General features: G+C 45.4%; 1 protein-coding gene across 5 annotated transcripts in view; it reads left to right on the forward strand.

Annotated features, from left to right (window-relative positions):
• The window catches only part of RNF4 (ring finger protein 4), a 41,308-nt gene extending 33,972 nt beyond the window's left edge, over positions 1-7,336 (forward strand). For all 5 annotated transcript variants that reach the window (XM_032632392.1, XM_032632395.1, XM_032632394.1 and 2 more), the window contains 4 exons: positions 3,329-3,338; positions 3,662-3,821; positions 4,528-4,576; positions 5,150-7,336. In XM_032632392.1, the coding sequence (XP_032488283.1) occupies positions 3,329-3,338; positions 3,662-3,821; positions 4,528-4,576; positions 5,150-5,299 (369 nt within the window). In that variant the 3' untranslated portion in view covers positions 5,300-7,336. The remainder of the gene's footprint in view (positions 1-3,328; positions 3,339-3,661; positions 3,822-4,527; positions 4,577-5,149) is intronic.
• Positions 7,337-14,772: the final 7,436 nt, after the last annotated feature.

The raw sequence follows: 14,772 nt of genomic DNA on the forward strand, positions 1-14,772 counted from the left end.
GTTGCAGAAAAGAATCTTAACAAGTTCTGAGTACAGGCACACCTTGGAGATGGTGGGCTCAGTTCCAGACCACCATAGTAAAGTGAGTAAAGCAAGACACAACAAACCTTTGCGTTTCTCAGTGCATGTAAAAAAGTTGTTTGTGCTATATTGCAGTCTATTAAGTGTGCAATCGCACATTATGACAATTTGCCTTCCTTAATTTTTTTAATTTATTTATTTTTTTTTTTTGCGGTACGTGGGCCTCTCACCACTGTGGCCTCTCCCGTTGCGGAGCACAGGCTCCGGACGCGCAGACTCAGTGGCCGTGGCTCACGGGCCCAGCCGCTCCGCGGCATGTGGGATCCTCCCGGGCCGGGGCACGAACCCGCGTCCCCTGCATCGGCAGGCGGACTCCCAACCACTGTGCCACCAGGGAAGCCCTTGCCTTCCTTAATTTAAAAGTACTTTATTGCTAAGTGCTAACCATCATCTGAGCCTTCAGCAGGTTGTAATCTCTTTGCAGGTGGAGGGGTCTGGCCTCGGTGTTGATGCTGCTGCCTGATCAGGGCGGTGGCTGATGAAGGCTGGGGGCTCTGTGAGAATTTCTTAAAAGAGGACAACGATGAAGTTTGCTGTATTAATCAACTCTTCCTTTCATGGAACAGTTTCTCTGTAGCAGCAATGCTGTTTGACAGCATTTTACCCATAGCAGAATTTCTTTTAAACCCTGCTGCTGCTTTATCAACTAAGTTTATGTGGTATTCTAATTCTTTTCTGTTATTTCAACAATCTTCACAGCATCTTCACCAGGAGTAGCTTCCATCTCAAGAAAACACTTTCTCATCCGTATGAAGCAACTCCTCATCTGTTCACGTTTTACTTTGAGATCACAGCAGTTCAGTCACATCTTCAGGCTCCGCTTCTAATTCTAGTTCTCTTGCTTTTTCCACCACATATGCAGTTTCTTCCTCCACTGAAGTCTTGAATCTCTCAAAGTCATCTGATAGGGTTGGAATCAACTTCTTCCAAATTCCTCACCCATGAAATCACAAATGTTCTTAATGGCATCTAGAACGGTGAACCCCTTCCAGAAGGTTTTTAGTTTACTTTGCCTGGATCCATGAGAGAAATTACTGTCTGTGGCAGCTATCCTTACAAAATATATTTCTTAAATTATAAGACTTGAAAGTTGAAATGACTCCTTGATCCATGGGCTGCAAGATGGATGCTGTGTTAGCAGGCCTGGAAACATCACTGATCTCATTGTCCGTCTCCGTCAGAGCTCTTGGCTGACCAGGTGCACTGTCAGTGAGCAGTAATATTGTGAAAGAAATCTTTTTTTCTGAGCAGTATGTCTCAGTAGTTTAAAATATTCAGTAAACGATTCTGTAAACAGATGTGCTGTCATCCAGGCTTTGTTGTTTCATTTGTAGAGCACAGGCAGGGTAGATTGAGCACCATTCTTAAGGGCTCTAGGACTTTTGGAATGGTAAATGAGCACTGGCCTCAACTTAAAGTCACCAGCTAAGGAGAGAGTCAGCCTGTCCTTTGAAGCTTTGAAGCTTTGAAGCCAGGCACTGACTTCTCCTCTCTAGCTATGAAGGTCCTAGATGGTATCTTCTTCCAATAGCGGCTGTTGTCTGCATTGAAAATCTGTTGTTCAGTGTAGCCACCTTCATTAATGATGTTAGCTGGATCTTTTGGATAACTTGCTGCAGCTTCTACACCAGCACTTGCTGCCTTACCTTTGCAATATGGTGTTATGGAGACGGTGTTTTTTCCTTCAGCCTCACGAGCCAACCTCTGCTGGCTTCAGACTTCTCTTCTGCAGCTTCCTCACCTCTCTCAGCCTTCACAGAATTGAAGAGAGTTAGGGTCTTTCTCTGAGTAGGCTTCAGCTTAAGAGAATGTTGTGGCTGGTTTGATCTTCTATCCAGACCACTCGAACTTTCTACACATCAGCAATAAGGCTGTTTCACTTTCTTATCATTGTGTGTTCACTGGAGTAGCACTTTAATTTCCTTCAAGAGCTTTTCCTTTGCATTCACAACTGGGCTAACTGGCGCAAGAGGCCTGGCTCTAGGCCTGTCTCAGCTTGACATGCCTTCCTCAGTAACCTTAATCATTTCTAGGTTTTGATTTAAAGTGAGATGTGCAGCTCTTCCTTTCATTTGAAGACTTAGAGGTTATTGTAGGATATATATTTTTTAATATTTATTTATTCATTTATTTATTTGGCTGTGCTGGGTCTTAGTTGCGGCACATGGGCTGTTTTAGTTGCGGCATGCAGGCTTTAGTTCCCTGACCAGGGATCGAACCCGGGCCCCCTGCTTTGGTAGGGCAGAGTCCCAACCACTAGACCACCAGGGAAGTCCCTATTGTAGGATTATTAATTGGCCTAATTTCAATATTGTTGTGTGTAGGGAGTAGGGAGGCTCAAAAAGAGGGAGGGAGTCATGAAAGAGTTGTTCTGTGGAGCAGTCAGAACACACATTTATCAATTAAGTTCATTGCCTTGTATGGGTGAGGTTCACGGTGCCCAAAACAATTACAGTAGTAACATCAGAAATCACCGATCACATATAGCCATAGCGAATATAATAATGATGAACAAGTTTGACATATTGTGAGAATTACTGAAAAGTGACACAGACACGAAGTGAGCAAATGATGTTGGAAAAATGGTACCAATAGACTTGCTTGACACAGGGTTGCCACAAACCTTTAATTTGTAAGAAACGCGGTATCTGAAGCGCAGTAAAGCAAAGCATAGGTGTGCTGTAGTCAGGCGATGGGCTTGTCAGGTTCTCACTAGCTCTTTCTGTAGGCCTCGAACACAGGATTGGATTGATCTCGGTCCTTGGTGTATGCTACTCTCCGTAGTCCCTGCATGGCCTACTTCGGCTGTTTAATTATTTTTAATAAAGTATTAAGCACTGCAAACCCTTCTGCCAGTAAAGGCTCCGTCTCCGGCAGTAGCCCACGTGGAGTGAAAACAAGGAGAACGGGTGGAGCTGGTTGTGAGCTTCAGGCCGCTGGTGCCCTGTGGCATCGTTGTGATCTCACTTAGTTCTCACAGCAGCGAGGGGGCGCTATTTTTCAGAAGAGGAAGTTGGCAGTTCCTGAGGGTATGGAACTTCCCCAGGTCACGCAGCTCCCAGAGACTCACCAAACACCTGCAGGCTGGGGCGCAGTGTGTCGGCTGCTGGGAGGCTTGGCTGCTCCTGAGGATTTTGCATTTGAAACAAATGCTTCAATTTTATCGTTTTAAGAGTTTAAAAGAATACAGAGTGTTTTATGTCAAATTAATTGTGTATTTCTCTTTTGTTTTTCTCCTTTTTCAAAGATTGTTGAAGGTGAGTGGTTTCCTCTCCTTCCTTGGGTCTGGGTAGAGGACTGATGAGGGTGCGGCGGCAGGGCCTCGGGCCTTGCCAGCTCTGTAGGTGCGGGAACACTCCCGGGATGATGCTGCTTACGCCTGCAGTCGGTCCCCTTCCTGCTGAGGAGACGTCCCCCTGGGCATCTGCACGCAGCAGGGGTGGGGGCTTCTTCTCTTGGGAAGATGGGAGGGTGGTCTCCGTGCAGCTGGGACTGGCCTTTTCCCAGTCAGAAAGGAGGGTGGGTGGTGAAGGGTGGTAGGATTGGGAGGCCCTGCCCTGAACGTGGGCTCACATCTCAGAAAGGAGGCGGCCAAGGAGGAACGGCAGGAGGCTGCGCCAGGAGCATGCCGACAGCTGTGTGCTGAGCAGTGATGACGAGGAGCTGCCCAGGGACAAGGACGTGTATGTGACCACCCACACCCCCAGAAATGCCCGGGAGGAGGCCGCTACCGGACTCAGGTACAGCGTGCCCGCTGCTCTTCTGCTGCCGTGCTGGAGACAGGCTCTCTGCCGGGAAGCTTCTGGATCCGTGGGACCCCATCGTCCCTGGAGTGAGGATCCTCTTCCTTCCTCTCCATATTTCAGTGGAGAGGTTGGGGCAGGAAGCAGGGTATTAGAGACACTGACCTTCAGCCCTGGGCTCAAGAAGGGCTCGTTGTAGCATCTGGGTGGCAGGTGGATCTGGAACTGGGCTCAGCTGTTCCCACTGTGACCAGGGCGTGCCAGGCACTGGCTGGGCGGGTGTGAATAGCTCCAGGCTGAAGGCAAAGCCCCGCCACCTGGGGTGGAGAACAGACCCAGCGGCCCCCGGCCTTCTGCAGCAGGACTCCTTGGAGGAAGGGGGTGCTAGGCGCAGCCCCTGCCCCAGACAGGGAGGCTGGAAGGGGGCGCTCTGAGGGAGCATAGGCCAGAGGTGCGGTGCGGGGACAGGGCGACTCCAGTTGCCTGTGCCTTCTCTTGCCCCCATCTCTTTCCTCCCCTTTCTCATAGCCTCCCCCACCCCCCATCGGGACAGCCGGCCATCTTGTAAGTGTCCCGGGTGCCTGTGCTAAGGCAGGGTCAGAGGAGGCTCTTGTGAGGGGATGTGGGCTGCTTACATGAAGCCACTTAAGAGTAATTGATGTTTGCGTTTGCTGAGGAACTGACATGAGCACTGTGATTTTAGGCCCTCTGGTACTGTCAGTTGTCCCATCTGCATGGACGGGTACTCGGAGGTAAGCAAACTTAGCTGTGTCTTCCCTGATTCTGGTTCTCAGACTGCTTCAGTGAAAGAATTAGATGAGAGAGCACTCCTCACTGGGTGGGCTTTTGATGCCTCTGTTTTGCAGTCACGCTTGGGTTGGCACATGGCTTGGCACACCTCTGTGAAGGGGGAGGGTGCCATCTTCTTGGGCCCTACAGTCTTGAACTCTGGGCTGCCCTGTGCATCAGTCCTGTGTATTCCCTACCTGGCCTAATTGGAAGCTGCCAGTGTTCACTGTGGCCCCAGGCCCTAGGGCACTGCCCCACTGGGTGCCTGGAGGTTCGTCAAACCCCCTTGGGCTGTCGCTGCCGGAGACTGGCTGCTGCCTCTGCTCTCGGCTTCAGAGACTCCGCTCATACTTGCCTGAGCCTACAGAGCAGCATCTTTAGTTCTTCAGACCATCTCCCTGCTTTTCCTGCTGCAGCCCTTGGCCCCCCTCCTCTCATTCGGCATCTTAGAGACGGTTGGGAGTGGATTCTCTGGGGGCTCCCGCTGCTCTGGTACAAGGCCAGACATGAAGCCTGTTCTTTTTTATGTTTTCTAGATTGTGCAGAATGGACGTCTCATTGTTTCTACAGAATGTGGCCACGTCTTCTGTAGCCAGTGCCTCCGTGATTCCCTTAAGAATGCTAACACTTGCCCAACTTGCAGGAAAAAGATCAGCCACAAGCGGTACCACCCCATTTATTTATGAAGTGCTGGGCTGCTCGGGAGACGGATGGACAGACAGAGCCTGACTGGGTTCTCTACGGCCTTCCGTGGGCTATCTGCCGCCAGTCTCTTGAGCTCAGAAAGACTATTTCAGAGTCATCATCTGTAATGTAAACTGCTCTCGTTTCCCACCCCGTCTTTGATCCTTTTGTTACCTCTAGTCTGATGCTGTGGAGCTGGGCCCAGGGCCCTCCCAGCCCAGGGTCTACATCTGCTCCTCTGGGTGGTCTGGTTCCAGGGAAGGAGAGAGGGAGTCAGGCCCGTTGGAATTGAGAATCGTGGTTCCAGCCTCTTTCCGGGACCTGCACGTTTGCCAAGAAGTTTTCCCCATTTGGAAAGTTTGCCCCAGCTTCCTGCTGGCAGTGTGTCAAGGGCTGGCCCCGGTCGGAGAGCAAACAGGTCCACCCAGCTCTCCTGGGCACGCTACCTCCTCCCAGGCATCTGCCCACCACAGTGACCAAGCCAGACAAGGGTCCATCTGGCCTGAGGATCCCAGGTGCAAGCATGGCCCCGGAAAGACCAACCACTGGACTTTTTTTTCTTCCCTTGAGTTTCAGAGGTCACCCGTGATTCCATCTGCATTGGTGTCGGGTTCCTGCAGATCACAAGGACCTCTGCAGGGCAATCCCCAGTTTTCTAAGAACGAAATGTGCAATGAAGCCTGTTCTTTGCCTACTTTTCAGCAGCCCAGGAGATGTAGCACTATTAGTGTCCTTCAGAGGCCTCATGCCGCCTACAGAGCAGTGCCTGTCTCGCCCCGTCTGGTTCACCACCTGTTCTCAGGAACCTTACCCATGCCCGAGTTCACCTGGTGCAGGCTGTGCAAGGTCAATGGGGCAGGCACGTCCTCGAGTATCCTCTCTTTTCTGATAAAAATCCATCTTTTGTTTACCACGTGCCCTCCGGTCCTCAGTTCCCACTGCCTCATGTCTACTCAAGCATAGACCCTGGGCGGTGGTGGCAGTAATTGTGGCCTTATTAGCCGCCCGTGTCCATGCTGTTGCCCAAGTCACAGCTGACCTGCGTTTCAAAGACCTCGGCTCTCCAGACTTGAGCTGGGCACCCCCCACCCCTGCAATTGACATTCATTTCCGAAGCTGCTCTTCTGGCCACTGGGCTTTGATCCTTTGGGCTTTGATTGCTCCTTAGGTTTTGGTTGGCAAAGTACGGTGGCCTCTCCTCCCCAGGGGCCCAGATAACACCCTCTGCTCAACTCCACGTGGGTAAAAGCCTCTGGTCTCAAGGAGGCAGAAGGTGGCCCGAGCTGACCTGAACTGCCCCCCCCGCTGCACAGGGCTTGCCTCCACCTCTGTACTCCTCCTTCCTCCGAGGCCTTCAAGCCAAACCAACAGCCTTTTCGTGTGAAACATCTTCGAGGTGGAAAAGGGGCCGCCTCTGGCTTTGCTAGCAATAACTGACCTTCAGTTTCTCCTTCTGGAGGAGCAGGGACTCAGCACAGAATTCACTTTAAATGGGGCTGAAGGAGTATCCCTCCTCTATGTGAAAAGAATTGTTTCATTCTTCATTCTGACTTTTTAACTGTTTGGCTCACTTCCGGTTCGTTTGATGAAAGTACTGCTTTCTACTTGGAGTCGAGGAGGGCCGACATCACTTGTCATCTGCGTGGCGTGCAACGTGTCTGCCCTTCGATTGGACATCGTTGCCATTAAGTTCCTTCTGGGCTTCACGGAATCTCTTTTCTTACGTTCTGACAATACCCGGACTTCAGGAGCCAAGACAACCGCAGCCAAAATTTCTCACGTTTTATGCTTAAGGACAAACGGTTGATCGTAAAAGTTGTATTCCTTCATACTAACTTAAGTTGGGAAAAAATGTTTAGTTTCTACCGTTCAGAAGTTGCAAAACAGGAAAAGGTTGATACGAAAAATCCTTTCCCTCCCTCCGTGTACATAGTTCAAACCTTCTTTGTTACACTTAAACTATATCCATGTATGTCAGTCTGTTTTGGACTCTCCTCTGCTAGTGTTACAAGCGGAAATAAACCAGTTTGAACCAGGTATCTCGTGTGTGCGTTCATTTGCTCTTTTGAATCAGTATCACCCCCCACCCTTGCCCAAGGTGTGTGATCCTGTCTGCCTCGTGTTTGGTGTATTTTGTGACAGTATGTGTGTAAGAAAGTTGCTTGGTCATCTGCTGACCCAGAAGTCAGCAAGTAAGAGGTCATCCTTGGAGCAGAACCCCAAGTCCAGGCCCTGGAATCCCTAAACGAGCAGAATCTTAACCTCAGGCCTGAAGAAGCGAGGTTGGCTGTGGGCCGTCTGCTCAGTCTGGCCAGTGCCAGCTCCGGAGAGGAGCTCCGAGCAGTGTGGACTCGGACTGACCTGGGGTCCTGGCAGTGCAGCGCACCTGCCCCAACCACTGTATAGTTTGCCCTCCGCGTGGGAGTGGGGGCCCAGGAGTGCATGGTGGGCCCGTTAGAGCCCCAAGCAAGCTGTGAGGGGAAAGCTGAAAAGACAGCATGGGCTTGGCTGACTTCCCAGAGAGTAAGTGATGGCAAAGCTGGCCTTTGCCTGCCTGCTCTTCTCCTTTCCTGTCACGTGGTCCCCAGAGACAGAACAGGCTAATGTGCTGGGTGCTTGGGGGCACAGAGGTGCTAAACTTCAGACACCTGCCTGCCTTCTGTTGGAGACCACCAGAGACAAAAAATACAGTTATTCAAATGCTTATTGCACATTTGCCATGCTCCTGGTACCACAGTTGGCTTGGTAGGTATTGAGAAACCCACCTCCCGTGCCCTGCTAGGCCGTACATCATCGAGGGAGACAGTTCCCCAGGCCAGTGGAAAATAAAACTGGCAAAGGTGAGGTACGGGAGTCCAAGAGAACAGGAAGAGATGCTCAGCTGTGCTCCTCAAGGTCTGAAACTTGTCTAGGTAAAGAGAAGAGGAAAGGGTCCTTGAGTGCAGATCCCAGGCCTGGCGCCCTCCCAGTGTACAGGCCTCCCGAGACCTGAGGGTGTGATTGACCAGACACTTCCTTGGTGGCCCCCCTAGACCAGCAGTGTCTGAAGCCAGGAGCCAGGTGAGGCCTCCATCCTCGGCAAGCCCAGGGAGGAGAGGGGAGTCCCATGAAAGGGCGGGGAGTGTGTACCACAGGTGTGTACTAGCAGAGGATGTCCCCCAAAGCTGGCTACAGAAGGGGCTTGTTTCTAGGTTTCTTAGTTTTGAAACTTAAGTAGCATCTTAACTACCTTTTTTTGTTGTTGCCATATGGAAATTTAATTGGTTTTGTAAATTGTGTAAGCATTCTTGCCAAAGTCTCATTCTAATTAAGAATCTGGATTCTGTTAAAATTTTGTACGTTCACAACCATATCATCTGCAGTGGAACGTTCTAATTCTTGGAACTTTCTTTTTTTTTATGAACTTGTTAGATAACAGGTAACAGAGGTTCCTTTTCCAACCACGAGACAGGAGTTTGTATTTTATTTCTGTTTTATTTTGTCACAAGGGATGTATCACCTTATTGGTTCTTATTCTACTTCTCCTGAGACACAGGATTTTCCCCCTTTGGATCAGTTAATGGAGTGTATCACAGGGATTTTTTTTCAGTGCTCACCAGCATACTTCATGGGTAAATCTACTTTGTTCATGATGTTTTATCTTACACATTTCTTACTTTGTTTTGCCAATATTTGGTTTAGGGTTTCTGAATATCCATGTTCATGAGTTATATTGACCTATGATTTTCTTATACTGTCTTTGTCAGGTTTTGGTTTCAAAGTAAGTTCCCTACAGTGAGACTAAGGAGAATTGTCTCTATACCCTGGATTCGAATTATTCGTTCCCTGAATGTTTAGTAGAACTCAGCAATAAAATTTCTGGGCTATTATTTTTATTAAGGAAAGATTTTAAAATACTGATTTGATTTTTTAATGTTTGCAAATTATTCACATTTAAGTCAGTTAAGTTACAGGTTTCTGGGAATTTGTGTATTTCATGTCGTGACAAGCCTTTGGTATAAAGTTCAGAATATTCTCTCGTAAGCTAATTGGTGTCTGCAGCATCTTTTTATCATTAATACTAATTTATGCTTTCCGTTTTCATCAGTTTTAGAGATTTGTCTGTTTCATATTCTATTTATGTTAATTCCAGTACCCAAAGTCTTGGTGGGTCTAATTCTGAGGGCTTTTATTCCGGCTGGCTCTCACTAATGATGACTTCCTTCTTTGTGTGTTTTGTAAACTTTTTTCTCCCTTACTTTGAACCCAGGTAACTTGGTAATAACTATCTGAAAATTCTTTGAGACCTATACTGAAGGGGGGTTCCTCCAGAAAGTATTTACCCTTGCTTTTTAACTTTTTACCCTTGCTTTTATGAGGTGTTTAAGGCTTAGTTACCAACTCAAGGCCACTGTATTTATTTATCTTTTATACTGTGAAATATACCACACAAAAAGCACACCTCACTGAATTACTTCAAAAGTACAGTTCAGTGAATTACCATAAAGCAAAAGCCTGTGAAACAACCAACTGCAACAAGAAACTATTACCAACACCTTAGAAGCCCCTTCTTGTCCTCCCTCCTGGTCAGTACAGTCTGCCTTTTCCTCCAAGGTAATCGCTATTCTGACTTTTATGAAAATCACTCCTTTAATTATAGTTTAATTACCAAAACACAATCCTACTCACGTACTTTACTTTTGCCTATTCTTTGCACTTTAAACAGATGGAATTGGGGACTTCATGGAGGTCCAGTGGTTAGGACTCTGCGCTTCCACTGCAGGGGGCACAGGTTCGATCCCTGGTCGGGGAACTAAGATCCCGCATGCTGCACGGCATGGCCAAATTAAAAAATAAATAGATGGAGTCACTCAATGTGTATTTTGTGGAGGAGGGGGTGGCTTCTGTTGCTCAGTATTATATCTGTAAGGTTCATGTTGTGTAGTTTGTTCATTTTCCATACTGTATAGTATTTCATTAGATGAATATGCTTCAGTTTATCCATTCTTTCGTTAATTTATGTTTTTTGCTATTAGTAGCCAAATGTGAACATTCTGTATATCTTTTGGTGCAGTTTTGCTCACATACCTGTTGGACATATACTTAAGTGTGAAATTACTGGGTTATAGGGAATGAACATTTAGGAGAACCCACAAATACGTGGACATTAAACAACACACTTTTAAATGACCAGTGGTTCAAAGAAGAAATCACAAGGGAAATTAGAAAATACTTTGAGAAGAATGAAAATGAGAACACAGCATACCAAAACATGGGATGCAGTGAAACCATGCTCAGGGGGATAGTCATAGCTATAAATGTCTACATTAGAAGATCAAATCAATAACTATGCCTTAAGGAACTGGAAAAAAAACAAACTAAACCCAAAGTTAGCGCACAGTTACAGTACAAATTCAGCAAAGTTCTGGGGGATAAATTCACAAATCAGTTGTATTTCTATACACTGTCAACGATCTGAAAGGGAAATAAAGAAAATTCCATTTTCAATAGCGTCAAAAAAAATAAAAGGAGTAAATTTAACCAAGTAGGTGCATAATTTGTACGCTGAGACATATACATCCCTACAAAACACTGCTGAAGGAAGCAAACCTAAATAAATAGGCACCCCATGCTTGTGGGTTGGAAGACAGTATTAACATCGCAATAGTACCCAAAGCAATATAGTATAGAATCAATGCAGTCCCTACCAAAGCCCAATGGCAATTTTAATAGAAATTTGTATGGAATTTTAAAGGACACAGGATAGCTAAGACAACCTTGAAAAAGAAGTTGGGAGACTCACTTCCCAATTTGAAAACATTATAAAGGTACAGGAATCAAAACAGTGTGGTGCTGACTTAGGGACAGACATACAGACCAATGGAGTAGGATTGAGAGCACAGAAATGAATCCTCACTTCTATGGCCAAATGATTTTCACAAGGGTTTCAAGACCATTCAATGAAGAAAGGTCTCTCCAACAAATGGTGCTTGGAAAACTGTATATTCACGTGCATAAGAATTAAGTTGGTGGAGCTTCCCTGGTGGCGCAGTGGTTGAGAATCTGCCTGACAATGCAGGGGACATGGGTTCGAGCCCTGGTCTGGGAAGATCCCACATGCCGCAGAGCAACTAGGCCCGTGAGCCACAACTACTGAGCCTGCGCAGCTGGAGCCTGTGCTCCGCAACAAGAGAGGCCGCGATAGAGGCCCGCACACCACGATGAAGAGTGGCCCCCGCTTGCCGCAACTAGAGAAAGCCCTCGCACAGAAACGAAGACCCAACACGGCCAAAAATAAATATAAAAATAAATAAAATTTAAAAAATTAAGTTGGGTCTTTAAACAGTATATAAAGATTAATGAAATGGATCACAGACCTAGATTTAAAAGCTAAAACTATAAAATTCTTAGAAAAAAACATGAAGGCAAATATTCATGACTTTGGATTTGGCAAAGTTTTCTTATATATGACACCAAAAACACAGGCAACAAAAGGAAAAATTAATTTGACTTCATTAAAATTAAAAACTTTTGTGCATCAAAGGATACTATCAGGAGAGTGAAGACAACCCACAGAATGGGAGAAAATATTTGCAAATCATCTATTTAATAAGGGCCTAATAACCAGAATATATAAAGTGCTTCTCCAACTCAACAAGCACAAAAAATCAGCCCAATTTAAAAATTGGCAAAGGACTGAAATAGATATTTCTCCAAAGAAGACATACAAATAACCAATAAGCACATGAAAGGAACTCGGCATCATTAGTCATGAGTGAAATGTATATCAAAACCACAGATACCACTTTACACCCACTGGCTATTATCAGAAACACAGAAAATAAGTGTTGGTGAGGAGGTGCAGAAATTAGAACCCTTGTGCATTACTGGTAGAAATATAAAATGATGAAGCTGATCTAGAAAAGTTTGGTGGCTCCTCAAAAAGTTAAACATAGAATTACCACGTGTTCCAACAATTTCTCTCCCAGATAGATACCCAAAAGAATTGACTCAGATACTTGGGACTCAGGTACTTGTATACCAATGTTCATAGCAACATTATTCACAACAGCCAAAAGGTAGAAACAACCCAAATGTCCATCAACAGATGAATGGATAAAGTGTGCTATATCCATACAATGGAATATTACTCAGCCTGAAGAATCAAATTCTGATACATACTTACAACATGGATGAACCATGATAACATCATGCTAAGTGAAATAAGCTAGACACAAAAGTACAAATACTGTATGATTCTACTTACATGATGTATCTAGAATAGGCAGCTTCATAGAGACAGTAGAGTAGAGGTTACCGGGGCCTGGGGTTGTTATTTAATGGGTACAGAGTTTCTGCTTGGGATGGTGGAACATTCTGGAAGTGGATAATGGTGATGGTTGTACAGCATTGTGAATGTAGGTATGCCACTGAATTGTACGCTTGAAAAGGATTACAATGGTAAATTTTGTATTATTTTACCATAGTTTTTTAAATGAAAAAAATACTAGCATACTATTATCATTCATATATCTATATATAAAGTCATATATATGAATATATATATATATATATATATATATATATATATATACACACACACACACACATACACACACACCATTTGTATGTCTTTGGTCTTTATTCCTCCATTTCAATCTGGAATAATTTTCCTACTGCCCATAGAATTTCCTTTAGTATTTCTTTTTTTGTTTTTGTTTTTTTGTTTGTTTTGTTTTTTTGGCGGTACGTGGGCCTCTCACTGCCGTGGCCTCTCCCGCTGCGGAGCACAGGCTCCGGACGTGCAGGCTCATTGGCCATGGCTCACGGGCCCAGCCGCTCCGCGGCACATGGGATCCTCCCGGACCAGGGCACGAACCCATGTCCCCTGCATTGGCAGGTGGACTCTCAACCACTGCGCCACCAGGGAAGCCCTCCTTTAGTATTTCTTTTAGTGAATTCCTGCTGGCAATAAATTCTATTTTTGTTAATCTGAAAATGCCATTATTTTACCTTCATTCTTGCATGATATTTTTGTTTCTGAGTAAAAAATTACAGGTCGCTGTCTAATATGGTTGCCATGAGCCACACGTGGCTGCTGAGTACTTGAGACACGATGAATCCAAATGTAGAGAGACCACAAGTATAAAACACACAGGGTTCCGAAGACTTAGTATAAAAAAAAGAGTATTAAGATATGTTGTTAGTAATTTTATATTGGTTACATGTTTTAGTCATGATATTTTGAATATATTGTGTTAAATACATTACAATTTTTAAAAATTATAAGTTGAAAGATTTTTTCCCCTATTACTCTTTGTCATCCTATTGTTTCCTAGCTTTCATTTCTCTTGCAGTCAGCTGTCACATACCTTTGAAGATACGTGAATATTTTCTTTGGCTGAGTTTTTTCTTTGTTTTCAGCAGTTTAGTAATGATGTGCTCAGGTGTGGTTTTGCTTGTTTTTATTCTGCTTTGTGTTCACAGAGATTTTTGAAACTGGGTGAATATCTCACCAATTTTGGAGAATCTGCTTCTGTATGTGGCATTCTCTCTTCTTGTCTTTTGGGACACCAGTTACACATATGTTAAACTTTCAACTGTGTCTCATGTATTTTTTATTCTCTTTTCTGTTTTATCAATTGTTTTTTTTCTCTCTGTGCTGTTTTATGTTGAATTCTAACTCATTAATCCTCTCTTGTACTGTGTCTAGTTGGCTATTAATCTACTGAAGTCAATTTCAGTTACTTTTTCAGTTCTAGTTAATTTCCTGATAGATTACAATTCTCAATTTTTTCATCTTTTTTTACACCTTTTCCTCTATTTTCTTGAACATACTAATTATAGTTATTGTATAGTCTTTGCCTACCAACTCCAATATGTGACTCACCTATGAGTTTTTGTAGCCTTTTGTCTTTTTATTTTCAGTAAAATGGCCATGTGCCTTGATATGCCTAGAAATTGTTAATTGAAAGCTGAACTTGTGCATAAGAAAAAAAAAAATCGGGGATTTCCCTGGTGGTCCAGTGGTTAAGAATCCGCCTGCCAATGCAGGCGGGACATGGGTTCCAGCCCTTGTCCAGGAAGATCCCACATGCCGCAGAGCAACTAAGCCCGTGTGCCACAACTACTGAGCCTGCACTCTAGAGCCCATGAGTCACAACTACTCAGCCCACACACCTAGAGCCCGTGGTCTGCAAAAAGAGAAACCACTGCAATGAGAAGCCATGCACGGCAAAGAAGAGTAGCCCCCACTCGCCACAACTAGGGAAAGCCCGCACGCAGCAATGAAGACCTAGTGCAGCTAAAAAAAAAAAAAAAAAATCATAGAGGCTGCAGGTGCTCTTTTCCTCTGTTAGGCAAATGGAGCAGGTGCTCCTCACCTTCATCTGGCTGTGCACCAAGCTACGTCAGGGCGGTATTGCGGTTTGCTAAGGTTCTGTTCACCACTGGCTCACTTCCACCTTTAGGATACCATTAGGGCTTCCCACTGAGC

Source organism: Phocoena sinus, chromosome 5, assembly GCF_008692025.1.
Source record: "Phocoena sinus isolate mPhoSin1 chromosome 5, mPhoSin1.pri, whole genome shotgun sequence".
NCBI lineage: Eukaryota > Metazoa > Chordata > Mammalia > Artiodactyla > Phocoenidae > Phocoena > Phocoena sinus.